The sequence below is a fragment of the Somniosus microcephalus genome, chromosome 3 (assembly GCF_052327205.1).
Source record: "Somniosus microcephalus isolate GS21.2 chromosome 3, FLI_Smic_1.0, whole genome shotgun sequence".
Taxonomy (NCBI): Eukaryota; Metazoa; Chordata; class Chondrichthyes; order Squaliformes; family Somniosidae; genus Somniosus; species Somniosus microcephalus.
The window spans coordinates 91,784,411-91,801,219 of record NC_140989.1 but is presented as its reverse complement, the minus strand read 5'-3'; the positions used below and the strand labels follow the sequence as shown (position 1 = coordinate 91,801,219).

At 42.0% G+C, this 16,809-nt stretch overlaps 1 protein-coding gene across 2 annotated transcripts in view; it reads right to left on the bottom strand.

Annotated features, from left to right (window-relative positions):
• Positions 1–16,016, bottom strand: part of erlec1 (endoplasmic reticulum lectin 1) — a 53,228-nt gene extending 37,212 nt beyond the window's left edge. Inside the window, exons 1-6 of one of the 2 annotated variants that reach the window (XM_085981332.1) lie at positions 15,693–16,016; positions 11,237–11,341; positions 6,651–6,731; positions 4,854–4,931; positions 4,703–4,766; positions 3,037–3,083 (exon numbers count right to left, since the gene is read on the bottom strand). In XM_085981332.1, coding sequence (XP_085837458.1) covers positions 3,037–3,083; positions 4,703–4,766; positions 4,854–4,931; positions 6,651–6,731; positions 11,237–11,341; positions 15,693–15,845 — 528 coding nt within the window. In that variant the 5' untranslated portion in view covers positions 15,846–16,016. The remainder of the gene's footprint in view (positions 1–3,036; positions 3,084–4,702; positions 4,767–4,853; positions 4,932–6,650; positions 6,732–11,236; positions 11,342–15,692) is intronic. The other variant, XM_085981331.1, reaches the window with a different exon arrangement.
• Positions 16,017–16,809: the final 793 nt, after the last annotated feature.

Genomic DNA, 16,809 nt, shown 5'->3' with positions numbered 1-16,809 from the left:
GATCACTTATTCGACATTGCTAATTAGGGCATTTCAAACAGGATTTTTTTTTGAAGTACAGTTAAGATATATCGTCTTATTCATTCAGTTCTTGCAAAATTGCTACTCGCAAGAAACTAATGTCACTTTCCATTTCTTAGATTCAACAGACTGATCTTTAACAGTATGCAAAAGATCTAGGAATAGCGAGAAATTTCCATTAATGACAATTGGTTTCTAGTTTGTGTGCATGTGTTGAGAATTTTGCGTTTATAGAAATGAGCATAACCCAGCATCAGACATCCGTTTTTTTCCCCTCATCAAGGAACATTTTTCAGTGAGTGGAATTCACTCACTTATTCAGCAATTCAGCAGAATGATTCATGAGAACCAGTTTGCCAGGTGGCTTAGCAGCACCTTGAGTAGGCACATCTACAGTAACTAGCTTTGATTGTTTTGTGTTAAAAGGTTTGAAATATTGGCCTGCATTTTAATGGGGAGGCGGGTTGGGAGCAGGGAGGAGGTGGTGCCCCAAAGTGGTTGGGAAACCTGGGAGAACGGGTTTCCTGCAGGCCCTGCCGAATTTAACAGCAGGGCCTGATTTGCATGGGAAACCTCTTTTCCACCCGGATCGCGTGGGAGCCAGAGCAGCACAGGAAGGGCTGGAGGAGCAGGGGGAGGGGGTCGACACCAATCGGAGAGCTAGGAGCTGCAAATCGTGGGGCCAGACCAGCATTGGGGGGGGGGGGGGGGGGGCTCCGATCCCAGGGGGATGGGTTAGGCAGGGACGCTGGATCCAGGAGCTAAGTGTAAAGGCATTTATCTCCTGGATCTAACAGTCCTCGCCTTACTTTAGCTGGCAGGTTTCACGAGGCTTGCAAAAACCCGACCAGCTAAAGTTAAATTCAAAATGGGGGTTAAATCTGAGGCACGGCAGCCTCATTATAATATTTAAATGGACAGCCTGCCTCCTGGGAGCAGATTGGTTGCCTGCCCCCGTTAAAACCAGAAGTGGGATTCAGGTCGGGATTCATACTTTTAACACTTTGACTTCTCACCCGACCCAAACCCACCTGTTTTTTTGGGTTAAAATTCCCCCCATTGTGTCTGCGTGGGACAACAGGCTGGTGAAACTAGAATGTGAACTTAGGCCAGTGAATCAATCAGCAGCTGTGAAAACCTGTACACTCAAATGGAATGTCCTTTAAACCAGTGTGCATTTGAACAGAATATTTAACATTGAAATAATAGCGAGAGTCTGGATTTGGAAAAAAATGTTAATTTAACCAATATGGGCACTTAACTGGTTTTCACTGTATTTGGTAAATTTGGATTGTGTAGTTCATAAAACAGTATCTCTCATTCTTATTTTGGTCAAACTTTTATTTTACTCTGACCAGTACAGAAATCAAAAATGTTTTGACCAAACATTTTATGACTCAAGTAATACTAGATGACAATGTTTTATTTGGAAAACAGCAGCACAGGGTGCTATCCTTGCATTCACATTTTAAAACATGTGCATAGGATTGTATTTACAATAAGGAGGCCAGAATTAGTGATGACAAATTCCACTCTTCAAAAGTTGCATTTACTTCCTCCCTCAAAAGCCAACCAACATTTCCCAAGTGAGCCAACAATTTCAGGATGCTTAATTGCAACTGCAAAAAACCTCTTGCAATTCTGAGAGAAACTCAGATTTTGTTTGAGAAAAAAAGATATGGCCTCTGTTGCCTCCCATGCCATGGTAATAATTTAACAATTTACCACAAAGAACTGACATCCATGGTACAACCTGATGCTATTTTTAAAATTAAGATTTCTAACATTTATAGGCAATACATTAGCCCATATTTTCCAACCCCCACGGGTGCGTACGAGGTGCACATGCGCCCATAGGGGCTGTGCAAGTTCCGGGTTTAGGAATGCGAAGCGCATGCGCTGAAACCCGGATCTTGACAGATCCAACACATGCCCAAGAAAAGTGCCTCTGCGGGTGGAGAGTTGCGCTATTTGCTCAACTTCCGCCCGCTGAAAGGCCATAGAATTCTTACGCCTGCTTTTACCAGCATAAGAGTTTTAAAAAATATTAAAATAAGATTTTACCACTCACTGATAAATTAAAAACCCCGTCCAATAAGGTAAGTTTATATTAAGGCCCGTTAAAACAACACAAAAAAAAAGCAAAAAATTAAATTGTTTAACATATTTAATTAAATGCCATTTTAATTAATTTAATATATGTAATGGTTTTTCTTTATTTGTTTCAGTGTGTTGGTGCATTTTTGTAGTCATCCTTTCATACTTTTTACAGTTCCGTGTGTACAGAACGGTCAAAAGTATGAAGGGGGATTCCCTTCTTCCATTGGTTGAGCTGGCCCACGTGATCCCAGGGGCACTTGCGAACTGCATGCGCCCCTGGGATACATGGGCCTCTGCGCATGTCCAAGAGAAGCCCTGGATCGGAAGCCTCTATCTCCAGGACCAGCAGGTAGGTTCGTAGATTTTTTGTTGATCAGAGGCATCCACCCACAGGAAGCCTCCGATCGGATATTCAGGGCCATCATTGCTGGCAAAAGTTGCACACAAAGGCTTCATAATGATTCTGCACTGCAGTATTGCTTAACTTCCCTATTAATAGTGCCATCTAGGGGTGAGATTTTAGCTAACTGAAAACTACAGACTCACAGTATTAGTAGTGATTATAGTGGAGTTATATTATATGGGCAATAAGATGACATTTAGGATGCAATTCATTCAAATTGTTAATAATTTCCAAGATTCAAATTCTATCATTTTATGAAATTATTTCCATTACCTAATTTCAGGAAAACAGAATATGTTCCTGCCGACTAACAGTGACCAATCGCACTTCAAAGAAATTATAATTTGGCCAGAAAGTGCTTTGGGGCACCTTGAAGACAGGAAAGGTGCTATATAGGTGCAAGTGCTTTCTTAACCCGTCAGAATTTTGTGTTTAAACTATAGTAAGAGATCTGAATTATCCTGGAAAAATGTGGAAAACAGGCGATTACAATAAGGATTCATTCCACTTACTTTCAATTTCTCAGTTTCAGATTCTTCTGGCTGTTCTGCAGTGGAATCTAGACAAAGAAACAGAAATCTGGAATGTTTTAAATACATTTGAATGTTCACCAATTGTTCATACATAATTTTACTCATAATTGACAAGAAAAACTCTCCCATAGGACTTTGCTCCTGTTAGAAATCCAACTGCAGAAAAGTCCATTTTAATGGGTGGAAATGTCCATATTAATGTCACTACTGCTAGCCTGAGCACAATGCTAATTCTCAGACACTCTCACTCCACACCTTCCTCTGCTTATTAGTTGATATTTTAGATATGCTGATGTAATGCCCGAGATGATGAGCATTTTTTCTGCTGCGCAAATTAATCCCAGTGAAAAACTTAATACTGGTCCAGGGTAAAAGGTAACTTCAGTGCTTCACATCTTTCAAATCTTTTGTAAGAGGTTCCATACTGTTCTGGAAAAGGACTAGGATTTATGATATTCCCATTATTGTTTTTATGAAGATCTGCTTTGCATTTCACATTCTGCTGATCTAAAGCTTGATTCCTTGTGTATGACATTTCAAGCATATTTAGAGCATGATTCATGAACCTGCAATGAATGAAAATGTATAAAAATAAAAGTATTGAATTAAAAAATGGTCATCTGTTGCACGGGGTTAAACTGGAGTTTGGGTTTGTGGAACCATAATTTCATAAATTAAACACATTTCTTTTTGTTGCTCAAGCAGCAGCATCAGATTCCAGGTTAGTTTACAATCCCTCCATGGCCTTGGCCTTGCCCCGCCCCATCTCTGCAACCTCCTCCAAGCCTACAACCTTTCAAGAATTCTACACTCCTCTAGCTCTGGCCTCGTGCATTCCCCAATCCCTTCGTCCCACCACTGGTGTCTGTGCCTTCAGCCACCCAGGTCATAAGCTATGGAATTCCCTCCCTAAACCTCTCCTCAAACCTATCTTTGACCAAGTGTTTGGTCACCTGTCCTAATGTCTCCTCCTGTGGCTCCTGTCAATTTTGGTCTGATTACGATCTTGCAAAGAGCCTTGCGACCTTTTATTATGTTAAAGGTGCTATATAAATGCAAGTTGTTGTTGTAGTAGTTTTTTTGAAGTCACACAATGTAAATATGAATTGAGATATAATAAGTGATGAACCAGAAGTGAACAACCCATAACATATTTTTGGCTACAAACAGTATCTGAAATGGTCAGGTCTAAAAGGATTATTTTTAAATTGTTGCTTCTTTAACGTAAACAGCCTTTCATTCCAATTGTCATCATACAGGATTCACTTATTGACAGGTTTGCAAATAGCAGATGACAACAAGAACATACTGTGCTGCATAAATGAAAATTCAAATTTTTTTTTAAAAAAGCTAATTGCAACTGGGCAACCTGGAAGTGTCTTAACAGACTTAGGACCGGTGTAGGTTGCTCAAAGGTGTCACTAAGCAAATGGGGATATTCAACCAGCCCGACAACTTGTGAATGTGGAACTGAGGCACAGACTATGCAACATCTCCTGCAATGCCCATCATTAGAGGAACCCTGCACTGTTGCAGATCTTGCCGAATTCAACAAAAATGTGTCCAGTTCTGGCTGGGCTATGTATAGACTGTCCGTGGACACGATAAGAAGACGACGTGCTTTCTGATAGACATTGTTTCTTACCTTTGGTCTCCGAATCAGCTGGTGTGCTCACGGTACCAAGGTAATATTCTTGAATATTAACTTTCTGCTTAATCAGAAGATACATAAAAGTTAGCAATACAATCACTTAACTGTTGGTAACACTAGAGACTGATAAAATCAGGCACTGTACCTGGCCAGTTTCTTTTTCCTCATGGTATTGGCGAATGTGTTTTCCATGGCACACTTCATATGTCCAGTAAGATTCAATCTGTAGTGTGTAAAGATTTCTATTTTAGAAATATTCAGCTAGTAGTATTTGCATATAAATCAATGGGTCAAAGATAAGGACATAAATGTAACATAAAAAATTGTATACAAATTGAACACTAACTATTGTAGGAAACAAAATCATGTGGATATTAAAGGAGCACTTCAAAGTTTTACATATTTAATATTTTAAGTGTAACATGATCTTGTATAACTGAATACACTTTTCACAGGAATTGGATCTTCAAAAAACCCAAAACATTACCAGTGTACCCAGGCAATGAACAGAAAACCCTTGTTAGTGTACTTTGTCTCTCAACGTTACCTTCCTTGCCTTTGGAAGGCAGTAGGTGAAACTGGTTGATTGTGGCTTTAACTATAAAATGTCAAGTTTCTTAAACAGCAAGTGGATGATTGGCCAGTAATGACACAGAATGGATTTTACAGTAGTTACCAGGTGAACTCTCACTCCTTGAATTGGTAGAATATAATGAACCGTTGCATTCGCTTTGTTAAAATGAAAGCTGTTTTTCTAGAATCTTTCTCTGACCCATCGCTTTCTCCAATAGCTTCAAATGGACTATTCAATTTCAACAAGTCGTGCTGAGAAATAATTTTTTTTTAATTTTAAAAAGAGCGACCCAGAAAAAAAGGAAATTTAAATATGTATGTTAAACTCAGAAAAACTCAGAAAAAGCTGCCAATCAAGCATATATACAAATAAAACCTACAGGCTATGTGTATTCGAATTGAATGGCTATGGCCTTCCCTAAAACACTGTGGCTCCTCCCTAGAACAGTTGGCCAGACAATAGCATATGGTTAAATAAGCTGAGCCCTTTGTGAATGAATCTGGGTTTAAATCCCATATGTACCATGACAAAAGAAGCTATTCCATGATACATCATAGACAAAAATGATTAATATATGTCAGCCAACTTTGGACATGACACTATAATGCACTGAGAAACAAGCAAGTCTACAATTTGGAAGAACAACGAAATCTAACAGAATTAGTAGCAGTAGCTGAATGCTTTTATAACTATATATACACTTGTTTAATGTACATTGGTGTGGGAGGGGAGTGGCGTCAACCATCTAGAAAACAGCTAATGAGGTGGATAAAGAAGTATAGATGAGATGCAAAGTGGCAATGGGTTACAAACCACTGAGCAATATGGGAAAATACTAGTCTGTTCTTGATATACCTATCAATTCCTCCAATAAAAGGCGAAGAGTTACGAAGGTGACTAAAGGTTTTTATTGACTAAATAACAGAGCCCACTCTCGTGGGTGATCCGATCCAAGCAGGAGGAATACCAGCCAGTCGCTCACCTTTATACCTGGCCTGGTGGGTGGAGCCAAGGCGGAGTCGGCAGTGGTCATCCCAGGTATAGCAGTGTGGCAAGAGGCGACCTCGTACCGTGATACAATAGTGGTCAGTGATACAGTTATAACGAACAGTGGTGAACAGTGCTAACTACTAACAGTGATACGATAGTGAACGTGGTTTACCACAGTTCTTAATGAGGAAAAGAACATCTAATCCTATTATCATAATACCTTTGGCAGTAAAACGATCACTACCATCACCTCAAGTTTAATCAAAAAACCCTGTATGAAAGTATGACCTAAAGACTGCATTGTATAGCCCAGGAAAATGACTTCCCACAGCTTCAAATAGACTCTGTGAATTTATTAATTAATTACAAACAACTTACTCTGTAAGAGCAACTGCTCTGTTTGAAGAGTGGGTCCAATAGCTCACCAGGCCCATGGCCTTTGTAATCATGTTCTTCATCCTAAGTATAAAGGAGGAAAAATTAACTGCCCAGAAAAGCATCCATTTCAGTCATATTAGGAACTCACCCTACTGTAGACAGTAACCATTCAAGAAAATACAATGGCCCAGAAATTCGGGTCAGGGGCTTCCCGCGGGTGCAAGCCCCCGATCTGCACTTACCTACCGCGCTGGCCGTTGAGCTGTGGGCCCCCGTGGAATTCCGATCTGGGGCCTGGTCCAGCTGCCGGCGTGCAGTGCTTGCGTATCCCAGGGGTGCAGTTAGTTCGATGCGTCCCCTGGAATCACGTGGGCCATGGGGAGCCAATCGGAGCAGGGAATGCTCCATTCGTAAGTCTGACAGGAAGTGCTGTCAAGACTTATAAATACTACGGCCCCAAAACAGCACTAAATCTTCAAATAAATTTTTTTTTTTAAATCACATTTTTTAAATAAACTATAAATTACATGAAATAACTATTTTAAACAATAATTTAAATTTTTGAAAAAAACAATGTTATTTTCTAACGGGGCTAAAAATAAACTTAACTTGCTTTAAAGTATTTAAAAATAATAAGCCTGTGGAAAAAATGTTTTAATTTTAATTAATTCACCACTTTGTAAAAAACAGGCCTTACGCCTGCTTTTTACATTTCTAACTTCTGGAGACTTACCCTCCCGGGAAAACCTGTAAAAAAAAAAAACCTAAGTTCGACGCGCACGTGCAGCCCCTCCTGTGCACGCGTTCGACCTCTGAACCCCTTCATTCAGAGGAACGGAAGTGCCGGTTTCCCGCGCATGCAGGAAACCGGCACTTCCATTGGGCCTACGGGTGAGTACCCCGTGCGTACTCACCCGTGGAGACCCGAATTTCTGGGCCATTGAAACTGTGATCCCCTAACTGTGTTAGCAGCACAGTGAAGCGTTAACTCATAGGACAGGGTTTTTTGGATTAGACAGTACTGCAGCTGTAAAACGAATTGAATGCTTTGCATCTGCTAGCAAAGTAAAATTACATTTGTTATTATTTTATATTCAACCTTGACAAAAATTTTAGAAAATCTTCTATTGCATTAATAATATTTTTGTGGGGCTTAAACAATGGAAACAGATTGTGGGACTGAAGTACATACTATACCACAGCATTCATAGAAAAATATTTTCCGTGCAGAAACTAAACCAATCAGCACTGCGTAATAAAAACTATGCTTTACAGAGTATGAAAATGTAATCGCGTCAGTACCAGAGCAAGCATGATTATAATACAGTATATAGTTTATTTTCTGTTAGGAGTAAGCCATTCAGCCCCTCGAGCCTGTTCGCCATTTAATGAGATCATGGCTGATCTGCGACCTATCTCCATATACCTGCCTTTGGCCCATAATCCTTAATACCTTTGGTTAACAAAGAGCTATCAATCTCGGATTTAAAATTAACAATTGATCTAGCACAAATTGCCCTTTGCAGAAGAGAGTTCCAAACTTCTACCACCCTTTGTGTGCAGAAGTGTTTCCTAATTTCACTCCTGAAAGGTCTGGCTCTAATTTGTAGACCATGCCCCCTAGTCCTAGAATCCCCAACCAGCATAGAAACATAGAAGATAGGAGCAGGAGTAGGCCACTCGGCCCCTCGAGCCTGCTCCGCCATTCAATGCGATCATGGCTGATCATCAAAATTCAGTACCCTGTCCCTGCTTTCTCCCTATATCCCTTGATCCCTTTAGCCTTAAGAAATATATCCAACTCCTTCTTGAATATATTTAATAAATTGGCCTCTACTGCCTTCTGTGGTAGAGAATTCCACAGGTTCACCACTCTCTGGGTGAAGAAATTCCTCCTCATCGGTCCTAAATGGCTTACCCCTTATCCTTAGACTGTGACCCCTGGTTCTGGACTCCCCGACCATCGGGAACATTCTTCCTGCATCTAGTCTGTCTAGTCCTGTTAGAATTTTATAAGTTTCAATGAGATCCCCTCTCATTCTTCTAAACTCCAGCGAGTACAAGCCCAATCGACCCAATCTCTCCTCATACGTCATTCCTGCCATCCCAGGTATCAGCCTGCTGAATCTTCGCTGCACTCCTTCCATGGCGTCATTCCTGCCATCCCAGGTATCAGCCTGCTGAATCTTCGCTGCACTCCTTCCATGGCAAGAACATCCTTCCTCAGATAAGGCGACCAAAACTGCACACAATACTCAAAATGTGGTCTCACCAAGGCCCTGTACAACTGCAGCAAGACATCCTTGTTCCTGTACTCAAACCCTCTTGCTACGAAGGCCAACATACCATTTGCCTTCTTAACCGCCTGCTGCACCTGCATGCTTACCTTCAGCGACTGGTGCACAAGGACGCCCAGGTCTCGTTGCACTTCCCCTTCTCCCAATCTATTGTCGTTCAGATAATAATCTGCCTTCTTGTTTTTGACACCAAAGTGGATAATCTTGCATTTATCCACGTTATATTGCACCTGTCATGCTTCTGCCCAATCACCCAACCTGTCCAAATCATACTGGAGTTTCTCGGCATCCTCCTCACAGCACACACACCCACGCAGCTTTGTGTCGTCTGCAAATTTGGAGATATTACATCTAGTTCCCTCGTCCAGATCATTAATATATATTGTGAATAGCTGGGGTCCAAGGACCGATCCCTGCGGTATCCCACTAGTCACTGCCTGCCACTCGGAAAAAGACCCGTTTATTCCAACGTTTTGCTTTCTGTCTGCCAATCAGTTCTCTATCCAAGTCAATACCTTGCCCCCAATCCCATGTGTCTTAACTTTACACGCTAATCTCTTATGCGGGACCTTATCGAAAGCCTTTTGAAAGTCCAAATACACCACATCCCAGTTACATCCTCAAAAAATTCCAGTAGATTAGTCAAGCACGATTTACCTTTTGTAAATCCATGTTGACTTTGTCCGATCCGGTCACTGTTTCCCAAGTGCTCTGCTATTACATCTTTTATAATGGACTCTAGCATTTTCCCCACTACCGATGTCAGGCTTACCAGTCTGCAATTCCCCGTTTTCTCTCTACCACCTTTTTTGAACAGTGGGGTAACATTAGCTACCCGCCAATCCATGGGTACTGTTCCAGAGTCTATAGAATTTTGGATGACCACCAACAATGCATCTACTATTTCTAGGGCCACTTCCTTAAGTACCCTAGGATGTAGATTATCAGGCCCTGGGGATTTATCGGCCTTCAATCCCGTCAATTTCTCCAACACCATTTCCCTACAAACACTGATTTCTATCAGTTCCTCCCTTTCATTAGACCCTATGTTCCCCGACATCTCTGGGAGGTTATTTGTGTCCTCCTTTGTGAAGACAGAAGCAAAGTATGTATTTAATTGGTCTGCCATTTCTTTGTTCCCCATTATAAATCCCCCTGATTCTGACTGCACGGGACCTATGCTTGACTTCACCAATCTTTTTCTCTTCACATATCTATAGAAGCTTTTACAGTCAGTTTTTATGTTCCCTGCAAGCTTACTCTCATACTCTATTTTCCCCCTCTTAATTAATCCCTTTGTCCTCCTTTGTTGAATCCTAAACTGCTCCCAATCCTCAGGTTTACTGCTTTTTCTGGCCAATTTATATGTCCTCTCCTTGGATCTTATGCTATCCCTAATTTCCCTCGTTAGCCACGGTTGAGTCACCTTTTTTGGTTTTATTTGCAGAACTAGTTTCTCTCCAACTACCCTATCTGTTCCCCTTAATATCTTGAAAACTTCAATCAGATCACCCCTTAACCTTCTAAATTCTAGGGAATATAACCCTAATTTGTGTAATCTCTCCTCATAACTTAGCCCTTGAAGTCTGGGTATCATTCTGGTAACCCTACGCCGCACTCCCTCCAAGGCCAATATATCCATCCTACGGTGTGGTGCCCAGAACTGCTCACAGTACTGCAGGTGTGGTCTAACCAGGGTTTTGTATAGCTGCAGCATACCTTCTACCCTCTTGTATTCTAGTCCTCTAGATATAAAGGCCAGCATTCCATTAGCCTTTTTGATTATATTCTGTACCGGAACCTCAAATCCCTTTGGACTGCCACTGTTTTTAGCTTTTCACCATTTAGAAAGTACCCTGTTCTATCCTTTTTTAGACTTCACGTTTGCCTACACAGAAATCTATTTGCCACAGTTTTGCCTATTTGCCACAGTTTTGCCTATTCACTTAATCTATCAATATCCCTTTGTAATTTTATGCTTTCATCTGCACTGCCTGCAATGCCACCTATCTTTGTGTCATCGGCAAATTTGGATATGTGACTTTCTATCCCATCATCTAAGTCGTTAATAAATACTGTGAATAGTTGAGGCCCCAACACAGATTCCCTGTGGGACATCACTATTCACCTTTTGCCAATTTGAGTACCTACCCATTCTCCCTACTCTGGCTCCTGACGCTCAGCCAATTTCCTAACCAGGCCAATGTTAAGTAATACATAATACATCACATTACAAAGCTATTACAGGGAGCATTCGTAACAAAACTACTGTATAAATCCGAGGCTTACCTGGTCTCCATTTCCAATCGATGGCAACATACATTTGTATCTTTCATTATGCACTGTAGTGATAATTATATAATCATCAGGTTTGTACAGGCCTCCTGTTGTTGGCTAAAAAAAAATTGAGCAACGTGACTATCAATATTCTCCTAAATAGAATATTGTATTTTATACCACAGTGCACAACTTTACTTTTCATTACTACATGCTAACATCTGCAAGCAAAATGTTTAATTTTAACAACACACAGAACAGGAATACCATATGCTTCGCTGGCACCACAATCATACTGACCCTAACTATACTCAATTAAGGTGATTCATCTTCAGGAATGTGTATATTTTTTCTAATATCCATGTAGTATAAGGTAACTAATGAACTGCACCACCTTGGGTTATTAATTTCACAGCAACAGGCCACAATATCACAGGAAAAGAACAAAAATATTATGATGGACATAGAACCCCTTTAGTAGAATGTGCAATAACAAGCATTTTCTTTTGAAACTTAAGTCTCCCTTAACATTAGAAACTGATGCAAGTGACACACACAACATAATAGAATACCAAATAGTCTACTCCTGATAATTCATTTTTGTACTAAAACAATTGAATTATCCAATAATTTGGATTAAGCAGCATAAATAAACAGCAAAATGTGGACACAGTGCTAAAAAAAAGTCAGACAATTTGAATTAAAAGGCGTCTGCACACTATCCTTGTAAAGCACCTTGGGATATTTTATTACGCTAAAGGCACTATATAACAACTTGTATTTATATAGCGTCTTTAACGTAGTAAAACGTCCCAAGGCGCTGCACAGGAGTATTTTAAGACAACAAATTTGACACCGAAACACAAGGATAAATTAGGGCAGGTGACCAAAAGCTTGGTCAAAGAGGTAGGTTTTAAGAAGCATCTTAAAGGAGGAAAGAGAGGCGGAGAGGTTTAGGGAGGAAACTCCAGAGCTTAGGGCCTAGGCAACAGAAGGCACGACCACCAAAGGTTGAGCGATTATAATCAGGGATGATCAAGAGGGCAGAATTAGAGGAGCGCAGATATCTCGGGGGGGTTGTGGGGCTGGAGGAGATTACAGAGATAGGAAGGGGCGAGGTCATGGAGGGACTTGAAAACAAGGATGAGAATTTTGAAATCGAGGCACTGCTTAACCGGGAGCCAATGTAGGTCAGTGAGTACAGGGGTGATGGGTGAATGGGACTGGGTGCGAGTTAGGACACGGGCAGCCGAGTTTTGGATGACCACAAGTTTACGTAGGGTGGAATGTGGGAGGCCAGCCAGGAGTGCGTTGGAATAGTCAAGTCTAGAGGTAACAAAGGCATGGATGAGGGTTTCAGCAGCGGATGAGCTGAGGCAAGGGCGGAGACGGACGATGTTACGGAGGTGGAAATAGGCGGCCTTAGTTATGCTGCGGATATGTGGTCGGAAGCTCATTTCAGGGTCAAATATGACACCAAGGTTGCGAACAGTGTGGTTCAGCCTCAGACAGAAGTTAGGGAGAGGGATGGAGTCAGTGGCTAGGGAACGAAGTTTGTGGCAGGGACCGAAAACAATGGTTTCGGTCTTCCCAATATTTAATTGGAGAACATTTTTGCTCATCCAGAACTGTATGTCGGACAAGCAGTCTGACAATTTAGAGACCGTGGAGGGGTCAAGAGAAGTGGTAGTGAGGTAGAGCTGGGTGTCGTCAGCGTACATGTGGAAACTGACGCTGTGTTTTCGGATGATGTTGCCAAGGGGCAACATGTAGATGAGAAATAGGAGGGGGTCCAAGGATAGGTCCTCGGGGGGCACCAGAGGTAATGATGCGGGAGCGGGAAGAGAAGCCGTTGCAGGTGATTCTCTGGATAAATGCAAGTTGTTATTATCTGTTCCGAACAGTAATATGAATTTTTAAAAGGCAAGCTCTAAAGAACACCGAAAATGACATTAGAATTTTTTTGATAAACATTACAGTGCCCAAGTAGCTCAAACAGCAACAGTCTAATAAAATCAATTTATGGAAATCAGTGTTTTACCATAAAAGCCTGGCATGAGACTTGTTTTGTTTGTTTGTAAATATTTCCTGTGCTTAAACAATGGGTAAATTTGGGTGGCACGAATTAAAATGTCTGCGGAAATCTTCATATAGCCAACCTCTGCTCTTTATCTCGGGTTCTTATCCATCACAGAGCTAGAATTCTCGGGTAAGGGGCCGAGGACAGCAGCAGGAATTCACAACCTGCACATTGCTAAAACCAACCACTGTTGTGATAACTTGAGTGTATAGTTGTAATAAATACTACTGGTTTAAAAAAACACAGGCCTTCTTCAATTTGTATATTTTGTATATATTGTCTGACATCTAGTTCTGGATAAGCAGAAGTTTTCTCCAATAGTGGGAAGGCCGAAGCCATTGTTTTTGGTCCCCACCCCAAACTCCGTCCTAACTCGCACCAATCCTGTTCACCCATCTCCCCTGTGCTCGCTGACCTACATTGGCTCGCGGCGGTTAAGCAACGCCTCGATTTCAAAATTCTCATTCTTGTTTCCAAATCCCTCCATAGCCTCGCCCCTCCCTTTTGCTGTAATCTCCTCCAGTCCCACAACCCCCAGAGATATCTGTGCTCCTCTAATTCTGCCCGCTTGCGCAGCCCTGCTTATAATCACTCAACCATTGGTGGCTGTGCCTTCTGTTGCCTAGGCCCTAAGCTCTGGAATTCCCTGCCTAAACCGGTCAGCCTCTCTTTTCTCCTTTAAGACGCTCCTTAAAATCTACCTCTTTGACCAAGCTTCTGGTCACCTGCCCCAACTTCTCCTTATGTGGCTCGCTGTCAAATTTTTTGTCTTATAATACTCCTGTGAAGCACCTTGGGACGTTTTACCACGTTAAAGGCGCTATATAAATACAAGTTGTTTTGTTGCAAATATAGGACACCTGAGGAGGTATTCAAATTGACTGCATCTTTAATCTCTATAATAGCTTTTAAAAGTTAATTGCAGACTCACATTTTCACCATCATCTTTAACTGAGTATTGATCTGAGGTCCTGTCACTATTGCTGAGATTCCCCCTACACATTTTTCTGCAGAAATAACACAAGGGCCTGGAAACTGCAGTCGGAGGCTTGCCGCCCACATACGCCTCTGAACTGAAAGAAAACTACAAACTTACCTGGTGTTTCCTGAGCTTCGGACTGTTCCAGTCCTGGTCCTGCAAGCGTACGCCTGCGTAAAGGCCCACGGATCACAGGGGCGCACGCAGTTCACAAGCATCCCTAGGACCCCGTGGGCCAGGCCAATCAATCAAAAAGGGGGATTCCATTTAAATACGGAATCCCCATAAGCATAATAGAAATCACCTAATAAAATTTCACACCACTTAAATAAAAATAAATGATCACAAGTTCAAAATTAATTAAAAGATCCATTAATTAAACTTTTATAATAATGTAATTAAAAAAATAAATTTAAACAGGACAAAATTTACCAAAACTAATTTTAAATGTATGTTTAAATCATTAAAAAAATGTATTTTAACATTTATTTTAACCTTTACGTTGGTAAAAAGTTTTGCCGGTTTCGTGTGTATTCGCTGGGCAGTAGATAGCCCAACTCTGCGCCAGCGAAAGTGAATTTACAGTGGATCTGTCCAAGTGAACCTTGACAGATCGCAAGTTCTGAGTTTTCGCATATGCGCAGCGCATGCGGAAACCCGGAACTTGCGGGGCCATTCTGAAGGCTTCCGACAGCGTATACTGTGAATATGCTGTCAGAAGCACCACAAAATCCAGGCCAAGGTCTTTTAAGGTTGCTGTTACACAACCACTTTTAGATGATGCAAAACAGTTTTAGATGCACATCAATGCAAAAATGGTTTTAAATGAAATCAAAGCCCTGAGGTGTACGAATTTGCATAGCATCTACAAACAGCCTGGCTGTTACTGGCAATAGTTATTTCACTACTCTGATAGATTTCCAATGCCAGCACTCAACACGGATTTGCTAGATATATTTTTGAAATTACTTTTCTCTATTATGTGACCTTAGTAGTGAAACATTTCCACTTGTGAAAGGAAAACTGACAAGCCATCTTTTGCAATTAACATCTTGTAAATTAGAAAATAGATTATTCCCCAGTGTTCCTTGGGAGGCCTGATTTGTAGAAACCATAGGAAGAACTGGGCAAAAAAAGACATTTAATGAATGCAATAATCCAATGGTATAACTAGAAGTTGGCAATTAAACTGTTTTTCTTTTTTCTTTGTGCCGTCCACAAAATGCCTTTCTATGTATGGCCTGCCATTTCGCGTGTTTATGCTGATCCAGCTCCATCAACAGATTAACGAATTTATAATCATTATGACCAGGAAAACACAAGTCAGTGTAGTGTCACCGCGAGTACAGCGTAATACTTTGGTGCAAACACGTCGGTTGACTACAATACTTGGGCCATCGCGTACTGACCAGCGTGAATTCGGCCCCGGGCCACGTTATCCTGAAGGGGATATCGTCGCTTAACACAGGGACTGTCCGGCTCCAGCTCTGCTCCACAACAGCGCAAACCCGCAGCAGCAGGAGGAGGAGCGCGGGCCTGGCCGGCACCCCTTGACACAACATCCTCACAGCGGCACACTCCGAGCCGATGTCAATGACGGCTCCGCGGCATTAACACTGGCGCAGGAGCGCGGACTGAGGGCCAGCGCCCAGGAGCCGGCCGAACTGACCCAGCTTCACCACACTCGGCACCCGCTCCATCTGCCACGTCTATTTCCGGTACACCGAAACAGCAGTACTTCCGGGGTCAGACGGCCTTGCGTGGACCAATGGCAGCTCGAGGCTAGCGGCCGCGGTGTCCGGCGGGTGAGTCCAGGCACGGCCCGCGTTTGGCTCCCTGCTGGCCGCGTCGGGTGGGGCAATCACTCGACCTTTCATAGAATCACAGAGCCGACAGCACAGAGACAGAGTCTTGACAAAGGTTTCGACCCGAAATATTGACTCTATTTCTCTCTCCACGGATGGTGCCTGGCCTGCTGAGTTTTTCCAGCATTTTCTGTTATTAGCACAGAGACACATTCGGTTTTTGATCCATGCGCCACACGAGCCTCCTTTCACCCTACTTCATCTAACTACATCCTTCTATTCCTTTCACCCTCATGTTTATCCAGCTTCCCCTTAAATACGCCTATGCTACTCGCCTACTTGTGGTAGCGAGTTCCACATTTTTACCATTCTTTGGGTAAAAGCATTCTCCCGAATTCCTATTGGATTTATTGGTGACTATCTTATTTTTATGGCCCCTAGTTTTGGTCTCCCTTTCCTACGTTAATTGTGGGCATTGTACCAGCAACATTTTCCAGCGAATTACTCCTATCTTAATGTGCTTCGATTTAAAACTTGACTGTTCAATCTTAATGGAGGTTTAGGGCCAAGGCTTTCACTAATCATTTCTGCAGCTAAAATTCTACTCGGTGTCAGTATTGGCTCAGTGACAGCATTCTCACCCGAGTCAGGTGTTTGTGGGTTCAAGACCCACTCGAGAGACGAGCACATAATCCAGGCCGACACTTCAGTGCAGTAGTGC